The sequence below is a fragment of the Olea europaea genome, chromosome 18 (assembly GCF_002742605.1).
Source record: "Olea europaea var. sylvestris chromosome 18, O_europaea_v1, whole genome shotgun sequence".
In the NCBI taxonomy this organism is placed as follows: Eukaryota; Viridiplantae; Streptophyta; class Magnoliopsida; order Lamiales; family Oleaceae; genus Olea; species Olea europaea.
In genome coordinates this window covers 30,917,020-30,932,525 of record NC_036254.1, presented here as the reverse complement: position 1 = coordinate 30,932,525, position 15,506 = coordinate 30,917,020, and the positions used below count along the sequence as shown (strand labels likewise).

Sequence of the window (15,506 nt, the reverse complement as noted above, 5' to 3'; positions counted from 1 at the left end):
GTTTCCGACATGATAAACGATTTACTCTCTCCCTAACTGTTGATTAAAGGGAATTTTAATGCTATATTGATTATATTAGAAAAGAGAGAGACGGGAGAAACCAGCCTGTGATTAATGAGAGAAACTTTAGCGGTGGTGCGACGCCCAATGCCGAGGCACCACCTTGGCGCGTGGCCCACACACCTCAGGGGTGTGTGGTGGGCCACCTGTCGAGGTGTTGCACCCTGGTAGGGCGGTCCCTACTGAAGTTTTTCTTGTGATTAACTATTATTCGAACTATGGAGATTTCCTAAAGGAGTGCAAGGGCAAGGTTGTATCATAACTGTTATTCCCCATATAGTATTTTTTGGTACACGTGAGTTTAAATAAATTCTTGTAAACATCAAGATATCAAAATGTTCTCCTCTAAAGTCATCAAAAGAGGTTGAATCGCCTGTGTCTGAAATAGTAACATGGATAAACCCCTAAGATGATGTAGCAGAACTCTATACTGATGGGTGATTGAACAGGTCAAATATGGTAGCAGGTTTGGAACCCTAGAGTTTGGGTTCTATGACTTTCATGTGTAGGCACGGCTAGTTATTGCTTACATGGGGGACTGTGGTTCCCAAACCCTCAGCATGACCACTTGTTGCTAACTACCTCAAGATGCCTCTCTTCTTTTTTGAAGAGACTACCTTTTTAAGGGTTGTAGCACCGAGCTCCTTTCTTTTCCTATAATTTCTTCTTAGAACCCAAGTTTCGATACAAATTCTCGACCTAATCCAGTTGGATCCATGGATGTCTCTGCATACTGGAAGCTGAATTGAGAGCACTCATAACGGGTCTGAGGTTATGTAAACAGAAAGGACAAAATAATGTGAGGGTTGAGAAATATTCTAAGGTTTCAGTTTCACTAATAGATCGAGAAGGAAACGAGAGTACTATCTTGAAAACATTAAGCAAATTGAAAGAGATATGAAGATTCAACTAAACTATATATGGAGGGAGGGAAACTTTGTTGCTGATTGGGTGGCCAACAACGGATACCAAGAAAGACAATTTAAATAAATTCTATATTTTGCTTGAAGTAGAAGCTTGCAGCATGCTTTAAATTTCAAAGGGAGTTAGACATATTTGAAAGGACGAGAAATATCCAAGATTAACACGAATTCACAAACCACAATATTAACAGTAATAATAGTGTAGAAATATAAAAACAACACAGAGATTTTTTCGGCCGAAACCCTAGAGGTTCGATGACTACTTCTAACGTCTAATTTCCTATTTAGCATCCATTAAAATGAATAAAGCTCGATTGCATTATAAAACGCCAAAAACAGGTAGCAAGTTTACAAGAAACATTCCAGAAATTACAAAGAAATAAGTCACATAGTCTTATCTTATGGAGAACAACAAAACCATCCACTATTCCTCAGAGTAATCACACTAGATCACAAAGATCTCACCAAGAATATGAACTGTCGTCTCTTAAGTTATTCAACATCAAGTACATATTACCTAGCAAGTAACATTCCACCAAGGAACACAATAAATCAGCCACTACCGCACACAAGAAGAGGCCGAGATCACTGAGGTCTCACAAAAAATCGGGCAGAACTCGAATCACATAGATTCGACCCAACCGAGGCTAGAATAGCACAACACCCATATGTATCTAGAGTATTTCTTGATGATTACATGCTTTATTTTCAGAATAGCACTCAAAATAAAACCCTAGAACATGAAGAAGAAAGGTTCTTCGAGAGAGAGAGAGAGAGGAAATCAGAGAGTTGCACCAAAACCCAGAAAAAGAGTTAGGGATGGCAAAACAAGTCGCTCCACCCTGAACGAGTTAGCGAGGTGGGGCCGGGTCGGGCGCCTCGTCGCGGACCCTCCCGTGAAGAAAAAATAAAATAAATTTAAAAATAATTTTATTTCTAGACAATTTACTCGTTAAAAACCTATTTTGAATTTTTATTTTATTCTCTAATAATAACATAACTCGAAACTTTGAAAATGTAAAATATATATATATATAATTAAACGGGGTAACAAACGGGACAAAAAGTTGCCCCGTCCTCACCCGTTGCCATCATTAAGAAGAGTCACGAGACTTTTATGGATGGAAGGATCTAGAATCAGATCCAACGATCAGAACAATGCCACATGTCACGATAATGACTCCACTTTCAAAGTTGCTACTTCAAGAAACACGACTTCCCTTTTTTGCAATTTTGGAAGCACACTTATGGAAGCAACAGGTCACCGGTTCAATTCTCAACAATATTTAAATAAATTCTATATTTATCAGGGTCAGAAATTTATCAAATCCTAATTTTTGCTGTTCATGGTGATTGTGTATTTATATTATCATCATCTAGTGACGTTGGGGAAGATACAAATTTATCTATATTATGGGATGAGTTTTACTAGCATTCAAATGGAATTAATGGTTTCTATTTTTGTGCAGAATTAATGCTAAGCAAGGTATAAAACTGGCTAGATACTTCTTAAGATGCACATTGTACTTATTGCAGGCTTCAATTTGTTCTTGCCCCGAGGATATGAGATTTCTGATACACTCGAGGCTGATGCATTTTAAAGGGAAATGGAACTTTTAGCAGACTCGCATAAATTCATTAAGAATGTCAAGGTAACTTGAAAAGAAATAAAACTAAGCCTTTGTTTGGTCCCTATTATTTTCAAAATATATTTTTCTCATTATTATTTTCAATTACACATTCTTCAGTAAAATAATGTCTCACATAAATCAAAAAAATTTCTTTGTATTTTAATCATACATTTTCCATCAAAATATTATTCCAAAATGCATTTTCGACAAAAAAAAAAAGACTTGACGATGCCAATATTGATATACCCCGAGGAGTTCATCCCGAGGACTCCATATATACCCCATCTCATCTCTCTGCTATGGTCCTCGGGGTCTCCCTAAGACCTCGAGGTATTTTTGTCCTCGAGATATCTCGAGGACATATTAACATCCTCTCAAGTCCTCGAGAATAGTCCTCGGGACATATACCACCAATATACCTCCTAAGACCTGGGTATCTAACAAACAAACCTAAACACCCAAGGATTCTACATCAACCCTTATACCACTTGTCAAACAATTTCATTACAAGTAGGACACTCTTTATAAATAGAAATTCCCTTGGATAAAAACATCCAACCAGCACAATCCTACTAAGAGTACACTACCTACCCCTATAAAAGCAGAACCTTGGGCCATTATTCAGGTACGTTTTTCATTGTTCTTCGGCACATAGCCTCACGCATATATTTTCCTTTCTGACTTAAGCATCGGAGGGACGACGAGAACATACCTCGTTGCCTTTGTTTCAGGTACGGGAAGACCACTATCGTGATCAACCCGAATCATCAAGCTCGAAAAATCAGCAGGTACGATTTTTGGTAGCATCATTGGCGCCGTCTGTGGGAAGCTCTACCAAAAGCCATGGTAAACACACGTTCAGGTCTTCCACCAGCAAGCTCATCCGCTCCAAACCAACCCCCTCTTGAGGAAATCCCTGTTCCTCAAGAGGAATCATCAGAAGTGCCAGAGCCCCAGCCGACAGTCGTCACTGCTGGAGCCTTTGAAGAGCTCAGACAACAAGTCGCCACACTGACTCAGCTGCTAAGTCAAAGAAATTCGCATCCGTCAGCCACACCAGCGCCCCAGGGGGGTTTTATGGCTGATACTCGAGCTCGAGCTCAAACACATGTCCTTGACAATGGCGGAGCAGGGGCCTCGGGTATACCACATGTGACCTCGGCCTCGAGATCAGTGACCATGGAGTTCGGAGAGCTCGCTAGAATTATTCAAGAAGGAATCACGGCGGGCCTACTTCAGGGCAACAAATGGACGACAAGATTCAGTCCCAACACTCCCTTTACTCTCGAGATATTAACATTCCCCTTACCAAACAGATTTAAGTATCCTAGGATCAAAGAATATGATGGGACCACTGATCCAATCAATCATCTGAACGTATACACGGACGTCATGAATCTACAGGTTGCACCAGATAAGGTGATGTGCAAGGCCTTCCCGCAGACTTTGACGAATGCTGCTAGGGATTGGTTCTCAACCTTAGAGTCCAACTCCATAGCCTCATTCTCGAATTTGGCGGACAAGTTCTCTGCTTTCTTCGTAAGCAGCAAACGCATCAGGAAGACAGCGGCTTCCCTCATGCAACTTAGACAAGGACAAAATGAGACCCTACGTGACTTCATGACCAGGTTCAACAAGGAAAGACTTCAGATTCCGGACCTACACATAACTGCAGCAGTTTCTGCCCTCACCATGCCATAAAGTGCGAGGCTTTCAAGATGTCTTTATCCAAAACTCCGCCAAAGACAGTCACCGAGCTTCTTACCCGAGCCGAGAAGTACATAAATATGGAGGAAACACTGAAACCGAGAAAGGTTGGACCATCCCATGATAGGGTCGAGCATAAAAGACAGCACGACCCGAACCCCCGTGAAGAACAACATCGGAAAAAATAGAAACAGGAGGTTCCCCCGACGCCGTTCACGCGTTTAAATACGTCAAAGACCAATATATTGATGGAGATCAAGGATATGAAGGAACTCAAATGGCCTGTCAGAATGAGGTCACCACCCGAATCCAGGGACATGAACAAATACTGTGAGTTCCATCGGGATCATGGACATACCACGGAGAACTGTAAGGCCTTGCAATGGGAGATTGAAGCCCTTATTAAAAGAAGACTCCTGAGCTCCTACGTCGGTAACGACAAACGCCCGAGGAATGATCCTGGCAGGAAAAAAGCCCCTGAGGCAAAAAGGGATGGTCAACCCACTGCTGGAACCATCAATATCATCGTTGGAGGTATTGCCTCGGGAGGAGACTCCAACAGTGGAAGAAAACAATATGCCCTGGCCTCTGGGATGCCTCACGGAAGCCTGGAGGATATTACTTTTAGGACCAGGGACTTAGAAGACGTATCACTTCCACATGATGACGCCTTGGTAATCTCAGCGATTGTGACCAATTTTGAAGTAAAGAGGATCTTGGTTGACAACGGGAGTGCAGCCAATATACTTTCATAAGAAGCTTTTGCCAAAATGGGAATCTCATCTCAGCAGCTCAAAGCGGTTAAAACTCCTCTCCAAGGGTTTGGGGGAGGAGTCATCACTCCAGAGAGTGTCGTCGAGCTTCCTCTAACTTTGGGTTCTGGCCAGAAACAGGTTACAGAGATGACATCTTTCCAAGTGGTACGTGTCTCAATGGCCTATAACGCTATTTTGGGAAGACCACTCCTGAACAAGATTAAAGCCATTGTGTCGACCTTCCACCTGGCCATGAAGTTTCCAACAAGTAATGGCGTTGGGGTCGTCCGTGGTGACTAGACAGCTGCTAGACAATGCTATGTTGCCAGCGTTCGGGAAATAAATAACGACGTTTTGCAAATCTCGAGGATTGACCCCGAGGCTGGGCAACAAATCAGACTTGCTCCTGTCGAAGAATTGATGGAAATTGAGCTCGAGCATGTAAGAAAGTGACGATTGGTCGGGATCTTGACGTCACCCTAAAGACAGAATTTGTTGGTTGCTTATCTCGCAACATTGACATTTTTGCCTGGAAGGTTGAGGATATGTCAGGGATAGACCCTAAAATTGCAGTCCATAGGCTTAACATTAGCCCAGGGGCTAGACCAGTAAAGCAGAGGAAAAGACAGTTTGCCCCAGAACGTTGGGAGGTCATTCGCGAAGAAATTAACAAACTCGTCAGTGCTCAGTTCATTCGGGAGGTCCAATATCCCGATTGGCTTGCCAATGTTGTTTTAGTGAAGAAGGCCAATGGTAAGTGGAGGGTCTGCATTGACTTCACAAATCTTAACAAAGCATGTCCAAAGGATAGTTACCCCCTATTGTGGATTGACAACTTGGTGGATAGCACGTCTGGACATAAGCTGTACAGCTTCTTGGAAGTATTTTCTGGTTATCATCAAATCCTCATGGCCAAGGAAGATCAAGAAAAGACATCATTCATGGCCGATTCCGCCATATACTGTTATAAAGTCATGCCTTTTGGTTTGAAGAATGCAGGGGCAACATACCAAAGGCGCATCAACAAAGTCTTTGCTAACTTGATTGGAAGGAATGTGGAGGCGTACGTTGATGACATGGTGGTCAAGAGCAAACAGGTAGACCAGCATATTTCAGATCTTGAAGAGGTTTTCAACACCTTGCGAAAGTACGGAATGAAGCTGAACCCCGCAAAATGTGCATTTGGCGTGGCCTCAGGCAAGTTCTTGGGTTTTATGATCACTCGCCGGGGGATAGAGGCCAACCCTGACAAAATACAAGTCTTGGCGTCTATGGAATCACCAAGGAAAATGAAAGAGGTACAGAGGTTGACTGGTAGGATAGCAGCCTTGAACAGGTTCATGTTCCGAGCATCAGACAGGTGCTATCCCTTCTTCAAAGTCCTCAAAGGAAACCAAGGCTTTGATTGGAGTGAAGACTGTGAGAAAACTTTTTAGTAGCTCAAGCAGACATTGGCATCTCCTCCTATTCTCACTAGGCCTGAGCCTGGTGACACCTTATTTTTGTACCTGACCGTATCTCAAAACGCGGTCAGCGGGGTCTTGGTGAAAGAGGTTAACAAAGTCCAACAACCTATCTACTATGTAAGCAAGGTCCTACTGGATGCGGAAACAAGGTATACTTTGGCGAAACAACTTGCCCTTGCCTTGGTTATAGCAGCACGAAAACTCCGGCAGTATTTTCAGTCTCACCCTATTGTGGTGCTCACCAATCAACCTCATAGGCATATACTTCAGAAGCCGGACGTATCGGGAAGACTGATGAAATGGGCAATCGAGCTTGGAGAATTTGACATAAAATTCAAACCACGCCCATCTATCAAAGCCCAAGCACTAGCCGACTTAATTGCAAAACTAACCCCTAGGCCTCGGGGGCCAAGTGACAGCTCGAGCATGAGCACGAATTTGGACACTTGGCAAATATTTGTGGATGGAGCATCGAACTCCTCGGGATCGGGCGCAGGGGTCGTCATCATCAGCCCTGACAAACAAACAGAGATCCAATGCGCTCTCAGGTTCGAGTTTGAAGCAACCAACAACGAGGCCGAGTATGAGGCCGTCGTTATTGCTCTGGAGCTAGCCCTTTGCCTCGAGCTTGAGTTCGTAAAGATATTCAGCGACTCACAACTGGTGGTCGAACAGATTGAAGGATCATTTGAAAGGAAAGATGAGAAAATGAGTTTATACTGTATGAAGGTTCAAGATCTTCAACGAAAATTCAAGAGTTGTGAAATTGTAAAAATTGCTCGGAAGGACAACGGAAAAGCCGACGCATTATCCAGGCTTGTGTTCATGGGGGTAGACGGCCTTGACAGAACAGTTCACATTAAAATCATCACAGAACTCAGCATCAGTCAAATCCTCGACATCATGGACATTGACAACGAACCATCCTGGATGGACCCAATTATAGAATTCATCACAAGTGGAAATCTACCAAGCGATGCCAGGTTGGCCAGAAGCATCAGAGCTCGAGCTCCTAGGTACTGCATGATCAGCGGTGTCCTCTTTTGCAGAAGTATTACTCTTCCATACCTAAGGTACCTCAGACCATCAGAGTCATCCCAGGCCCTTGCTGAAGTTCATGAAGGTGTGTGCGGGAATCATCAAGGAGCCAGGGCCTTGGCCTTTAAGCTCGTACGATATGGGTACTATTGGCCAACCATGAAAAAAGACGCCTCAGAATATGTTAAAAGATGTGATAGGTGCTAGAGGTTTGGTAATGTTATCCACTCACCAGCCGAAGACCTCACCAACATTAACTATTCGGCCCCGTTTGAACAATGGGGAGTTGATATCCTCGGCCCCTTTCCTGTGGCAAGAGGTCAATTAAAGTTTGTTGTTGTAGCAGTAGAGTACTTCACAAAATGGGTAGAGGCCGAACCTCTCGCCACAATATCGGAGCCCAAGCTAAGAGCCTTCACTTGGAGATCTATCATTTGCAGGTTTGGGATACCAAAGGTCCTCATCACCGACAATGGTAGGCAATTTGACAATCAACAGTTTAGGGACTTTTGCTCAAACCTTGGGATTGATCACCGTCTGACATCAGTTTCGCATCCTCAGAGTAATGGTCTGGCCGAGGTAACAAATCGAATCATATTACAAGACCTCCGAACAAGAATAGGCAATGCTAGGGATTCTTGGTCCGATGAGCTGCCTTCTATACTTTGGACGTATAGAACAACCACAGGAGAAACCCCCTTTATGTTAGCCTATGGCATTGAATTAATGGTCCCGGTGGAAATTAGACTCCCGAGCCATAGGAGGCTCGTGCCAGAAACCTCGGAGCATACAACTGAACATCTTGATCTCTTGGAAGAAGTGCGGGAGCAAGCCACTATAAAGGTGGCCTCTTACCAAACTAAGACAGCAAAACATTTTAATAACAAAGTCAAGACTCAGAGGTTTAGAGCAGGCGACTTGGTCCTGAGGAGGGCCGAAGCTGCAGGTCACCCACCAGGGAAGCTCGGGCCCATCTGGGAAGGACCCTTTGAGGTTAAACGACAGGTTCGCAAGGGAGCATACAGTCTAAGAGACACTTCGGGTACACCTCTTCCAAGGCCCTGGAATGCTGATAATCTGAAAATATATTTCAAGCAACATTCTCGATAACATCTAGGAGATTTTCTTTTTATTCCTGCATTTCTTCTTCTGAATATTATTTTTGGTTCCTCGGGCCTGCGCGCCCTTACATTTTATTTCTCTAGTTTAGTGGGCCTGCGTGCCCAAGCATGTTTTCTGTTTTCTCTCATAATGAACTATGTTCGGCTTGATCCCGTTTGGGTATGTAGACAGCTTGGATACAATATAAATCTAAGTCCAGTCCGAGAAATTAGTAAATTCAAACCTCAGGTATAACAGCCCTTTAGTTTACTTTGCGCCCAGGAATCACCAAAGCCTTGCCCCGCGTAAGCACAAAAAGCCTTGCCCCGAGCAAGCACTCAAAAAAGCCTTGCCCCGCGCAAGCACAAAGCCTTGCCTCGAGCAAGCACTCAAAAAAGCCTTGCCCCGTGCAAGCACCAAAGCCTTGCCCCGCGCAAGCACAAAAAGCATTGCCCCGCGCAAGCACAAAAAGCCTTGCCCCGAGCAAGCACCAAAGCCTTGCCCTGCACAAGCACAAAAAGCCTTGATCATATACTCAAGTATAAACCGTTATAGTATCACCCGGGGACATACAAAAATCCTACATCATTTTCGACAATCCCTCGAGGATATCACATGAGCAAATAACAACTATTTAAGTTAGTTGTGCTCGAGGTTTACAGTCCTCGAGAATATCACAACCCAGCTTTTTAAGTTAGTTGTGCTCGAGGTTTACAGTCCTCGAGAATATCACAACCCAGCTTTTTAAGTTAGTTGTGCTCGAGGTTTAGAAGTCCTCGAGAATATCACAACCCAACTTTTAAGTTAGTTGTGCTCGAGGTTTAGAAGTCCTCGAGAATGTCACATTATCATATTATTTTTTAAGATTAGTTGTGCTCGAGGTTTACAGTCCTCGAGAATGTCACATTATCACTTTTTAATCCCTTAAATATGCTCGAGTTGTGGAATCCTCGAGTAAACTCTTCAATGTCGCATGAGCAGTTAATTTCCAATTTGTTTGCTCGAATATATGAAGTCTAAGGGGTCGAGATAAATAGCTCAAATAAATTAACTTTAGAACATACATAGTCCTCGATCAAAATACATGTTCAAAGTTTAAACAAAAATTACAAGAGATCGGGGTGGGGAAGTCATCCAATGTGGCCAAGAGGAGGGTCGAGGTTGCTGATGTTGATCTCAACGTCGTCCTCAAGACCGTCCTCATCATCTCCGCCCGATCCTCCTCCATCTTCCGAACCCGAGAGCTCCAATGTATCAGCAATGGAAGGCACTGTCTTCAAGTCGTCCGGAGTAACGTCGGGCAACTTCTGACGGAGGAAGGCCTGGGCTTCTTTCAGAGCATGGAAGTACGCCCCCGATGCGTACTCCCCTTTTATCTTGTCACAATCCTCGGAGGTTTTAAACTCGTCCCAGGCCCTCTCCCTGACAGCCGCGAGCTCGCGCTCAAAATTCTCTGTCTTCTGGATAAGCTCGAGCCTCGCACCCTCGACCTCATCCTTTGCTACAACAAGGTCATCCCTGGCCTTTGCAGCCTCCATCCTCACGTCATCACGCTCCTTCAATAAAACCTCGATCTGAGCCTCGAGGTCTTGAATCCTACTGTCCTTGGAGGCCATGGACGTCTCGACACCAGCTGCCCTCTTGGCCTCCTCGAGCCCTTGCAGAGAAAGTCCTCGAGCTACCCTCAACATCTGGAAAAAATGAAGAAAATGTTAAGTATTAATCTCGACCAAAAAACTTGAGGCTAAAGTCAAAAGTTCGAAGACTACCTTCACTGTAAGACCCTCGAGGACCTTCATCCCATCCTCGAGCTTGTCCTCCTCCTTGTATTTGTTCACGAGATCAGGAGCGAGGTGGCAAGTCTCAAAGTCCCCCGTAAGAGACGGGTCATCCTCAAGGTCAACCACTTCAGAAGGAGGCCGAGGAGTGACGATCCGAGGAGTGGGAGATCTAAGGTTCGGTTGCAGAGGGGTCGAGACTTGAGGATTTGCTCGAGAAGTTTCGGCAGGCCCCCTCACACCCTCAGGAGTTCCTCGAGGCCTCTTCTTGCCTTTCTTCCTTGGGGGCTGCCCCTGTGGATGTGCGTCTGTCCTTGTGCTGACAAAGTTCTGAAGAGCCCGAGGATTGAAAGACATACCTGCAAAAATTTACAATCATTTTAGAACGAGCACAAGGTCAGGCTATTTTTCAAAAAATAATAATAATAATAAAGGAACATCCCTACCCTCGACTCCTCTAATATCTGCCAGGTCTATAACCTCTTCCCCAATCTCCTTCATTGTCGAGAAAAGGGGGCTGAGCCCGACCAGCATCCTCCTATGCTCTTCCAAAACATCCGGATACACCTGGCCCTCACAGAACTTCTCGACGTCGGGGATTCCCCAATCAGGCCAGAAAGGAAGGTCGGGTTCTTGGGCTATAACATAAAACCACCCCTCCCTCCACTCCTTCAAAGAGCTCGCCATCCTCAGGACTTTAAAACCCCCAATCGTCGAGAGATAGCCAAAACAAGTGTATCGAGGATGCTTCTTAAGCTCGAACACTAATTTACTGAGGCCAACGTTGGGCTCGATACCTAAGTATCTACATGCTATAAAAAAATAAACGAGCATTCTCCAGGCATTGGGCACTAACTGCCTCGGGCACATGGAGTGCTCGACTAATAGAGCAATAAAGAAGGGGTGAAGGGGCCACCTAAAGCCAGCCTTAAGGGTCTCCCTAAAAATAACAAACTCCCCTCGTCGTGCTCGAACAATCCTATCCTCGGGGTCAGGAAATCTAACATCACAATTAGGCATTATACCGTATTCCCTAGCTGCAGCTATGACTGAGTGCTCATTAAGCCTGCAGGGTTCGTCGGGATACTCAAAAACTATATTAACCTGAGCCTCGGGAGTAGCCTCTAGGGGAATAGCCGTCGGTATTATCGAGGTCTCTACGTCCTCACTACTACTAGAACTACTAGAAGAATCTTGACCCTCACTACTCGACATCACTTAGCAAACTTAAGACCTAGCTTATGAATAACTTAAAGTCTCGAGCCTTACCTGGAGTTCCCGATGACTTGAGAAGTTCCTAAAGTGTTTCTCTCGAGCACGACCTCGCAGAACTCTGATTTATAGTGGGTAAAAGTGAAAAATAAAGGTGAGAACAACAGTATTTATAGGTGAAAACGATGGGAGGCCAAAGGTCGCTATCTACGACCGTCCACGAAGACACGTGTCACAAATCCAAGCCACTCTCTGCAACGGTCATATCTCGACCTATATCATCAGCCATCACTTCTCGACGACGATTCGAGAAATGACATAATGCATGTGCACCCCATCCTAAGAGCTCGATCTGTAGGACGAGTGCACGGGGGCCAGTGACGATGCCAATATTGATATACCCCGAGGAGTGCATCCCGAGGACTCCATATATACCCCATCTCATCTCTCTGCTATGGTCCTCGGGGTCTCCCTAAGACCTCGAGGTATTTTTGTCCTCGAGATACCTCGAGGACATATTAACATCCTCTCAAGTCCTCGAGACATATACCACCAACATACCTCCTAAGACCTGGGTATCTAACAAACAAACCTAAACACCCAAGGATTCTACATCAACCCTTATACCACTTGTCAAACAATTCCATTACAAGTAGGACACTCTTTCTAAATAGAAATTCCCTTGGATAAAAACATCCAATCAGCACAATCCTACTAGGAGTACACTACCTACCCCTATAAAAGCAGAACCTTGGGCCATTATTCAAGTACGTTTTTCATTGTTCTTCAGCACATAGCCTCATGCATATATTTTCCTTTCTGACTTAAGCATCGGAGGGGCGACGAGAACATATCTCGTTGCCTTTGTTTCAGGTACGGGAAGACCACTATCGTGATCAACCCGAATCATCAAACTCGGAAAATCAGCAGATACGATTTTTGGTAGCATCAAGACTCGAACAGACTCTAAATATTCCTAAATTTGAAAAGCTTTTAAGATTTGTATAATTTTGCAAATTTCAGAAACATTTGAAGGCTGAAGATTACGCTCACTTCTTGAAGCTTCTCTGTGAACATGGAGATACGAGAAATAGTATTGAGAATTTATGCTCTGAGGTATCGTTTAATCATTTAAATTTTTCTAGTGGACATGAACTTTAAGTTAATATTCAGATATTGTCCATGAATTCCTAACTATAACTTAATCCATGAATGACAACAGGTGTAGGACTTGTACATTCAGTGCATTTGGTACATAGAATTAAACTGTATTAAAAAGTACAAAAGATGAGAGTGTAACTTTTAGTTTCCATTGCTGTCTAATGCACCTCACAAGACACCCTCATGTTCACAATTATGCACTTAGTAGCGGTTTTCGCATTGGATAGTGGGTATTGGGAACTTTTTCCTTGAACTTTGAAGTTGTTTTTAGGTAAATTCGTAAGTGCAGTACTAAGGTCCCTCGCTCTTCCAGATGCGTAGCAGCTTTTTGTTTATTTATACTATCGTTGTATATAGTGAAGATTAGGCCCTTTTTGACCCACATTCTTTAAAAAAAAAAAAAAATATATATATATATATATGTATATACCTTCTTAGATAGTGATTTTACATTATTTCGACTAACATTTTTCAATAAAATAATATTATATACAAATCCAAAACTTTTTCTTATTTTTCAACCATACATTTCTTACCAATACACTATTCAAAAATGCATTCTTATGAAAATAATGTGGCTCAAACATGGGCTATATGATTTTCATTCTCTTAGCGATCAGAATGTGTTGAATTACGGGGAAATTTTATTGGATAGTTATAATTTTTCTATTGCTTCCTAGATCTTTGCTTACTGCTCAACCCATTGCAGATCGGCAGTTTTCTCAGTTGTGAGCCAGATCTGATGCAAAAGTTCAACTCCTTTTTACCTGCCTTCGAAGCCAATGATCACTGAATATGAGATATCTCAATAAAAGCTGAATGAAAATCGAAGACAAGATTCGTGCTTCCTTACATGGACCTTTTTACTTAATTTATGTGAATTCTTACTGAAGACAGATTTGTTGAATGGAATTTTATCCCCTGCACTCATTCATCTAATAATGACATCTTCAAGAACAGAAGGGAACTTAGACCTCATGATATAGTATTTGCGGAATAGTGCTTATCCTTTTGCTATTCTTAAAATACTCTTAATATGTGAATTTCGGTTTCTAAGTGTGGCCATTTTTACTTTAGTGTGGTAGGTTCAATTAGAGTGAATTGTATAATATAGTATAAATTGTTTAATCGTTTTAATACTAACACTTTGGAAGATAGCATTTCAACTTGAGACATTGAGATATAACCTTTATTTCCATTAATCAGTTCAAGATGATTAGCAATTGTATTCTAACATAATTTGTTAATTTCCATGGCACTCAAATGTGTGCAATCATATATCGTTTTAAAGTATGATTAATTTTATAGCACGATTCAAGCATTTATCATATCAGTCACATAGACTGATAGCATAACCCAATTACACAACACATGATGTAATGTGATAAATCTCTAAGGAAAACATCCACGAACCTCATACCACGAGTAAATAATTTACTATAGAAAAATAATACAATCTCCCGATAAACTTTTAAATTACAAATTAAAATTAAAAGTAAACAAAACCACGAACAACTAATGACTTCTCTCATTTTTAGCTTTCTCAATTCGTTTAAGAGTGGAATCAAAGCAACGAACTTATTCTACCAACACTCCTATATTGCACAAGGACTTCACCACAAATCCAAATAAGAGCTCCATTCTTATTTTAAAGCCAAAATGCCTTTTTCTCTATATTGATTCAATTCATTTTTTAAGAATGATTGCCTTCAATCCCAATTGAAGGAACAAGAGAATTCCAAGAACTTGTAGTATGAAAACTTAGTCATCCTATTATTTTATGTAATAATCACGTGGCCCGATTTTTTCGTTCTAGACATTCAATTATTTTCTTGGAGTTCTCTATCAGTGGAAATTACATGGAGGCAGGTTCTTTAAATTCCGATTTCATAAATCAAGTTTTAGGTTTGTTTATACAAAATCAGGTGATAATTCCACATTTTAATATTAATAATAATATAAAATTAAGTTAATCTATATACCCACCTACCTCCATCCACCCCATCAAATTTCATTCTCAAATCCTAAATCTTTCCTCATTCTTCTTTTTCTCTATCTTCCCTCTTTCCCTTCTCTTTATGCGCCGTTTTCTCTTTCTCCGATTTAACGGTAGAAATAATCCTTGCTGATTTCATAGCAGTGGCGCTCGACGCCGCTGCTGCTACCAAAGCTACCGTTCATATAGCGTTCAATGGTGCGCCTAAGAGAAATTAGGTTTGGGTATTATTGGTAGTGGCGTAGGTGTTGGCGGCAGTGACAACAGCAACAATAACGGTAGCAATGGCGATGGAGTGGGTTGGAGAGTCTTTGTGATCAATTATATGGGGGTGTTGTACTGTAATCATTAATATCTGACCTAAAAAAATTGTTTTATGACTAAATTTATAGCCATGACTTAAAATTTGTGACGATTTATTCGAAAATTTGTGATTTAGAAATAATTTGTGATCAATTAATTTGATAATTTGTGACCGTAAGATAAATTATAATTTATAAAATTGTGATTTGTAATCGATAAATAAATTGTGACCCATAAATTTTTTTATTTGTAATCGAGAAATAATGTATAATCAATTAATTAATAATATGTGACTGATAATTAAGTTGTCGTGTATAAGTACGTAATTGTAACACAAAAAGTTGTATAATTGTGAGCTTAAAATATTTATTTATT

At 42.1% G+C, this 15,506-nt stretch overlaps 1 protein-coding gene and 1 long non-coding RNA gene across 2 annotated transcripts; both read left to right on the top strand.

Moving 5' to 3' along the window:
* Positions 1 to 4,569: 4,569 nt before the first annotated feature.
* LOC111367007 lies at positions 4,570 to 5,076 on the top strand. The gene has a single exon (XM_022987685.1). The coding sequence runs from the start codon at positions 4,570 to 4,572 to the stop codon at positions 5,074 to 5,076; it is 507 nt and encodes a 168-aa protein (XP_022843453.1).
* A 7,548-nt stretch (positions 5,077 to 12,624) lies between these two features.
* LOC111368144 lies at positions 12,625 to 13,577 on the top strand. The gene is made up of 2 exons (XR_002697959.1): positions 12,625 to 12,787; positions 13,542 to 13,577. It is a non-coding gene; the product is annotated as an uncharacterized LOC111368144 (long non-coding RNA).
* The last annotated feature ends 1,929 nt before the right edge of the window (positions 13,578 to 15,506 follow it).